The 6,737-nt window shown below is 65.0% G+C and overlaps 1 protein-coding gene across 2 annotated transcripts; it reads right to left on the bottom strand.

Moving 5' to 3' along the window:
• Positions 1-12: 12 nt before the first annotated feature.
• LOC103763509 (cytoplasmic phosphatidylinositol transfer protein 1) lies at positions 13-5,745 on the bottom strand. Of its 2 annotated transcripts, none has more exons than XM_018067544.3 (9): positions 5,614-5,745; positions 4,463-4,611; positions 2,777-2,865; positions 2,585-2,592; positions 1,978-2,049; positions 1,797-1,892; positions 1,554-1,709; positions 1,413-1,476; positions 13-541 (listed from the first exon to the last, which is right to left on the bottom strand). In XM_018067544.3, exons 1-9 carry the CDS (start codon positions 5,659-5,661, stop codon positions 276-278), a joined length of 948 nt encoding a protein of 315 aa, XP_017923033.2. In that variant the 5' UTR covers positions 5,662-5,745; the 3' UTR covers positions 13-275. The 2 variants fall into 2 exon arrangements, with proteins under 2 accessions (XP_017923033.2, XP_025750320.1); XM_025894535.2 differs by lacking the exon at positions 13-541 and adding an exon at positions 778-996 and having other exon boundaries at positions 5,614-5,744.
• Between the last annotated feature and the right edge of the window lie 992 nt (positions 5,746-6,737).

Raw genomic sequence — 6,737 nt, 5'->3', positions numbered from 1 at the left:
TGGGTGGGGCTGAAGGAACCAGCTCCTGCAGCACTGCCTGACACTGCCAGGGACCCACACGGGCCTGGTGTCCTCTCCTGGTGCAGCCAGCGGGTGTGGCACGGCAGCGGTGGCACTGACCTGCCTGGGCACCCGCAGTGGCTCAGGGAGGCCAGCACCCCCCCGGGGCTCCCAGCGCCCCGACGGCGGGTCCCTCCCTGGGGTCGGTGCCTGTCGGAGGGGCCGTGGTGGGCGGCGGAGCTGGCCCAGTCCAGCCCGGTGTGGCACTGCCAGCATCACTCGGCGCCAGTGCGCTCCCGCAGCGCAGGCAGTGTCAGGGTCTCTGGCGCCGACTTCTTCCGCGGGCGAGTCTTGGGGGGAGCGAGGAACTCGGGGGCCTCGTCGCTGAGGGGGGTGGAGGGGGCGCTGGCAGGGGCCGAGTGCGTGGCTGTCGGCTGCCCCACCTCGCTGACCGAGATGGCAGGTGCCACCAGGCCGATGAGCTCGTTGGTGGCCTCCTGTGTCTCCTGCTCGTAGCGCCGCACGTCCTCCATCGTCATCCCTGCTGAGCACAGCCGGGCTTGGGGCCGCTCGGCACGGCCGCGTCCTGCACCCCCTCATCCCGGGGCAGCCTGCGCCCTGCACCTCGGCTCCCCGCCGAGCTGGGGGACGGCAAGGGGACGGGCTGGGGACAAGGGCACAGGCGGGGAAGGGGAAGCCGGACAGCGCAGCCAGCCGCCCGCTCCGGCACCAGCCCAGCCAGCAGCGGGGAAGGGATGGACAGGCAGCGCAGGCAGGGGACACGTGGGGAGGGCAGCCAGGAGGGGGGACCCTCTGCCGCGGGGTGCAGGGGGGGCACAAGCTCCCCTGCCTGCACCTGCCCGCAGGCAGTGTGGCGGGGTCTGGAGTGTCCGGCCCTGGCAGGCAGCGGGAGTTAGGGGTGCTGGCTCCCCAGCTTTTGGTTTGTGGCCACTTGCATCTGAGTCTCGAAGGCCCGGACCTCTTCCAGGGACATGTCTGGAAGGCAGAGAGCCACTCACCAGGACGGCCCTGCTTCCCGCCGGCACCCACCACCGGCTGTCACCAAACCCGGGGCTCCCATCCCTGTGTCTGTGCTTGGCAGCGCCTGCAGTGAGTGTTCCTGCCAGACAGGGAGGGGTGCAGGCAGTGCAGGCAGCAGGCTGGGACCCCTCTCCCTGTCCTCCCCAGGTGTGCAGCAGAGCAGGCAGCATGCAGGGTGCAGGCAGGGGTGAGGGCAAGGGGAGTGGAACAGAGCAGGCAGAGCAGGTAGTGCAGGCAGCAGGGGAGCTGGAGGAAGAGTGGGAGCTGCCAATGGGGTTAATGGCATCAGCAGTTAGACCTGCAGCCCCCTCCCAGCACGGGGACCGTGTGCCCCCCTCCCCATCAGCACCAGGGTGACCCCACAGACTCACCGCACCACTCGTCCACCCAGGCGAACGCCTGCCGGTGCCCGATCAGCAGGATGTCCCGGATCACCTGCACCACACCAGGGGGGTCAGCACCCTGTCACTGCCCCCACAACATCCGCCCAGCCCAGCTTGGATGCCCCTCACCTTGTGCACAAACTGCTCCACCCGCGTCTGCAGCCCCCACACCTCGAACTTGACGCTCACCAGTTTGTAGGAGCACATGATGGGCTTGGTGTGCTGGCGCCAGCCCTCCCGCAGCGGCCCCCGGCCCGTCTTGGCTGAGCTGAAGAATCGGGGGTCCTGAGGGGATCAGGCAGAGCAGGGCCATGAGCCCCCCCAGGACAGAGGGGTGGCCCCAGGGAGCCCCCTCGTCCCCGACCCTGGTACCTCCAGGCTGCGGTAGTAGCGCTCAGGGATCTCGTCGAAGGCAATGTCCAGGAAAGAGACCTCGTGGTCGCCCAGGATTTTGTCACTGTGGAAGATCTGGGAAGGGGAGGGAAGGTGAGTGACATGGACCACATGGCCTCTGTGATGAGTTTGCCAGGGCTCAGCTGTGGTGCACACTCACGTTCTCACTGTCCCCGCAGTTGTCCTCGTACTTGGTCTCGATGTAGATGGAGAATTTGGGCAGGAAGGAGCACTGCAGGGAGTGGCTGTCAGCTGGTCCCCAAGGGATGCCTGTTCTGAAGGACACCCACTCCCAGGGACACCTACCCAAGGGATGCCCATCCCCAAGTACATCTATCCTGAGGGACACCCATCCAAAGGACACCCTGCCCCAAGGGGCATCCAGATCAAGGGACACCCAGCCCAAGGGACACCCGCCTCCAAGGATGCCCATCCTCAAGGGATGCCCATCCCCGAGGACATGCACCCCAGGAACACCCAATCCTAAGTGACACCCACCCCAAGGGATCTCCAGACCCAGGGACACCCATCCCCAAAGACACTCACCTCAAGGGACACCCACCTCAGGGACACCCGGCCCCAAGGGACTCCCACCCCCAGGGGACACTCAGCCCCAAGAGATGTCCAGTCCCAAGGACACCCAATCCTAAGGGACACCCGTCCTCAAGGGACGACCCACCCCAAGGGGGATGCCCACCCCAGTGCCCCATCCCCAGCCATGCCAGGTGCTGGGGAAGGGGTCAGGTCCCCCCGTGCCACCTCCTTACCGTGTACTCTGCAGGGACACCGTGGCACATCAGCATTGTGGGGTGGCATGACAGGGTGGCACCATGGGGGAGAGGGGGAGCGGTGAGACCAGGGGCAGGGGCCATGGCCAGGCTCCTGGCAGCCCATGGCCCCTGCCGGGGAGGGACAGGGTTCCTGGCAGTGCCCACCCCCATGCCCTTCCCAGGGCTCACCGGTGATGGTGTAGGGGTAGTAGTTCCAGGCCTTCTCAGTGATGTAGAAGATTCGGGGGGTCACTGCCCGTGCCCAGCTCGGCAGTTTGCTGCAGGGGACCATGGGGAGAGGACCCCCTCAGGGCAGGACATGGCTGGTGCCACCCAGCCCCTCTGGGACCCCCATCCCCTCCCCAGGACACTCACCTCCACCTCAGATCCTCCCCATGCAACCTCACCTCCACCCCAGGATTCCCTCACCTGCACCCCATCACTGCCCAGGAACACCTGCCACCTCCCCAGGACCCTCATCTGTACCCCAGGATCACCACCTGCACCTCAGGACACTCCCAGTGATCCCTGCCATCTCCCCAGGACCCTCATCTCTACCCCAGGCCCCCAGGGACCCTCACCTGCACCCTAGGACCTCATGTGCACCCCCAAACCCTTCCCAGAGACCCCCATTACCTCCTCGGGACCCCCACTCTGCCCTAGCTCCCCCCCATGCACCTTCACCTCCCCCCAGGATCCCCCTAGGGATGCTCACCTGTACCCCATCACCCCAGGGACAGCCCCCACCTCCTCTGGACCCATATCTGCACCTCAGGACACTTTCATCTCCCACAGACTGTCACCACCACCCCAGCACCCCCCCTCAGAGACCCCTAGTCACTTCCCCAGCACCATCACCTCCACCCCAGGGCCTCCTCAGGGATCCATGCCAACTCCCCAGGACCCTCAATCTCCATCCCAAGACTCTCATCTCCTCCCCAGTGCCCCCATCCTCTCCCCAAAACCACCTCCCTCTCCCCAGCCCCTTGTCCCCACCCCAAGAGACCCCCACCCCTCTTCCTGGACTGTCACTCCTTCCCCAGGACCCCTCCACCTCCTCAGGGCCAGGGTGGTCCCATCCCCCTCCCAGCACCCTGGGCAGGAGCAGGCCCCCAGAGGAGCCAGGAGGTGAGTTTTGATTAATTTTCAGGCGTTATAAGTACCTGCCCCGATAGGGGAATCGTGAGTGAGGCAGCTAAAAATAACCTGTCTCACACCAGTGGCTCCCTGTCAGGAGCAGCCACTGGGGGGGACATGAGGACAGCAGTGCCACGGGCACCTGGGGCTGTGTCAGGGGACATGGGGACACCTCCAGGGCCTGGGCATTGCTGAGCCCCTCACCCAGGCACCTACTGGTACCTGAGATGGGTGACTAGCAGAGAGGGGTGGATGTCCTGAGATGGGTGCACCCCAGAAGAAGGGTGCAGCCCACCAGAGAAGGGGTGCACCCCAAGGAAGATGGGTGCACTGCAGGAGATAGCCCCCAGGAAGTTGGATGCACTGCTATGAAGATGGGTGCACCCTGGTCAATAACCCCCAAGGAAAAGTGCAGCCCCTGCAGGTGGTATATACCTGGGAGATGGGTACAGCCCAGGTGACAAGTGCAGCCCCCCAAGAGAAGTGCACCCCAGGAGATGGGTGCACCCTGGGTGTTAGGTGCACCCCCCAAAGTTGGGTGCAGGTCTCAAAGATGGGTGCATTCTAGGACTTGGGGGCACCCCTGGGAGATGATGGCAGCACCCCTGGGAGATGTGTGCAGCCACATTGCAGGCTGTCCAGGACTCAGAAAGGATGTTCTCCAGGAATTTTGTAGGGAAGATTGGCTCCCTGCTCACAGTGCCCACCCAGCACCCCTCAGCAGAGCTGCCGGCTCACCTGGAGAGGTGGACACGCTTCTCAGTGAACTGGCCGGGGCCGTGGACGGGGTCCTCGTGGGGCTCGTTCTTCACCACCTCCACGCCCTCGCCCTTCTCGCTCTCCTGGTGGCTGTGCTTGCTGATGGTGTAGAGCTGCCCCACACGGTACTGCAACCACAATGCCCGGCCTCAGTGCCAGCGGCCCCGCTGACCACCCGGCACAGCCCCACTGCCCAGAGGGGAAACTGAGGCGTGGAGCAAGAGGTGGCAGAGCCTGAGCCCTGCAGTGGACAGGGGGTTCCTGGGGCACCCTCTTTGACCCCCATGTCCCTGGGCTGCTTCAGCACCTGTGTCCTGCTCTCCCAGCTCAGCAAACCACCTGGGAGCCAGGGAAAACTGTATCTATATGATATACGTGGGTATGGATATCTCATCTATATAATGATATGTGTGTTTGGTGATGCAGCCGCGCGATAAGGGTTTGATTGTTCCACTGAAGATCCCATCCATCACCCCAACGCCAGCGCGATCTTATCACCCCTCTCTGCCGAAATTAAAACCTTCCCCACATGCCAACAGCAAAACAGTGTCCAGGGAGGGTTGGTACTGTCCAGGGTGGGCACTGCTGCAGCTCCCTGCCCCCCAAATGTCCCTGTCAGCTCCAGATGCTCACGAGAGACCTTTGGCCAGGGATGGTCCAGCTGTCCACACTGTTTACTGAAGGGATTCGGGCTCCCTGCTGAAGCAGGGATTGAGCTTGTGCTCCCTGTTGGAGCAGCTGCAGTGCCATGGGTATCCAAAACCCCAGTGCCCTCTGCCTGTTGACTCATCCCGTGGTCCTGGCACTGCCCAGGTGCTGCTGTTGGGCTCTGTGCCCCCATGTCACTGTGCCCAGGGATGGGATGTTCCCCCTGCCTGCACCCCAAATTACAGCTCAGCCCTCGCATGGAACCTCCTGAGCCCAGCATTACCAAAGCACACACCGGTCCCTGCCACGAGCTGTGCCACGGGACAGCAAAGGGGGTCACTTTGTCCCTCTCAGGGCAGGAACCTGATCCCCTGGCGCTGCATTCCTGTGGGTACAGGACCACCACCCACAGCCCCCTCCATACTGACACTCACGAGACACCCCTGTTCCTGCCAGCCCCGGTCCCGGCGCCCCCCGCTTACCTCCTCGGTGGTGAGCGGCATGCAGATGCGGTACTCCTTGATGAGCATGGTGACACGGGCACGGCGGGCACGGCGGGGGTCAGGCGGAGGCGCCGGCGGGGGCACAGCTCATGCTGGAGAGACGGGGGGACGCGGTGACCGGGAGCGCGGGGGACGCGCCGCTGCCTCCCACGCTCCCATCCCATCACCCCACGCTCGAAGCAGCCGCCCCGCTCCCGGTGACTTCACGAGCCGTTGCCATGGCAGTAGCGTGAGGTCACCCGTGCGAGGAGCAGCCTGGGTCTGCCCAGCCGGGGACACCCCGGTACCCCAAAACCCTCCCGCCGTTAACCCTTGCCCTGCCTGGCAGACGCCAGTGCCTTGGAGCACACGTGTCCCCCCAAAATACCGTGCCATCCCTTCGGGGTGCCACGTCCCCACCCGACTGCAGTGGGCAGCACAGCGAGAGGGTCGCAGGGACACGGGGATGGGGTCAGACCTGCCCGATGCTCCTGGGGACCCCTCTCTGGGCACCCACAGTCTACCGTGCCCTGAAGAGCTGCTCTCGGGGAGCACTCCTGGTCACCCTGGTGCCGGGCATCCCTTCTCTGGGCAGGACCCCTTCCCGAGGCTGTCCCCCAACACCCGTCCTGGCCAGCACCCGTCACAGCTAGCACCCACCGCGGGGCTGGGGATGCTCAGGGTGAGTAACGGGGCAGCCCAGGGGGTTCCTGGCCCTGGCCCCCAGTTCCACAGGACAGGGAGGGGACGTAAGTCACCCTGAAAGTCACCCTGAATGGGGTATCAGGCCTTGGAGGGGGCAGGGGTCTTGTCTGCGGGCAGCTTGTCCAGCTGGGGACACAGAGAGATCCCTGGGGGGACATGGGCAGAGGGGGACACAAAGCCATCCTTGGGGGCACTGGGGAACGCGGGAGTGTTCCTGGGGCTACAGAGGCATTTGGGGACACAGGGGCATCCCTAGGGGACACAGGGACACCTTGCTAACAGGGTTAGTGGCAGATTGAGGGAAGCCGAAAGCCTCGCCGGGGGGTCCCGGTACCGGAGGCAGAGGCAGCCCCGGCATGAGGGAAGGGACACGCCGAGGGCCCACCGGAGCACGGCGTCCCGCGACCCATCCCGGTACC

Source organism: Manacus vitellinus, unplaced genomic scaffold (genome assembly GCF_001715985.3).
Source record: "Manacus vitellinus isolate BGI_N305 unplaced genomic scaffold, ASM171598v3 scaffold_12_pilon, whole genome shotgun sequence".
Lineage (NCBI taxonomy): Eukaryota > Metazoa > Chordata > Aves > Passeriformes > Pipridae > Manacus > Manacus vitellinus.
This window is presented reverse-complemented; position numbering and strand designations above follow the sequence as displayed.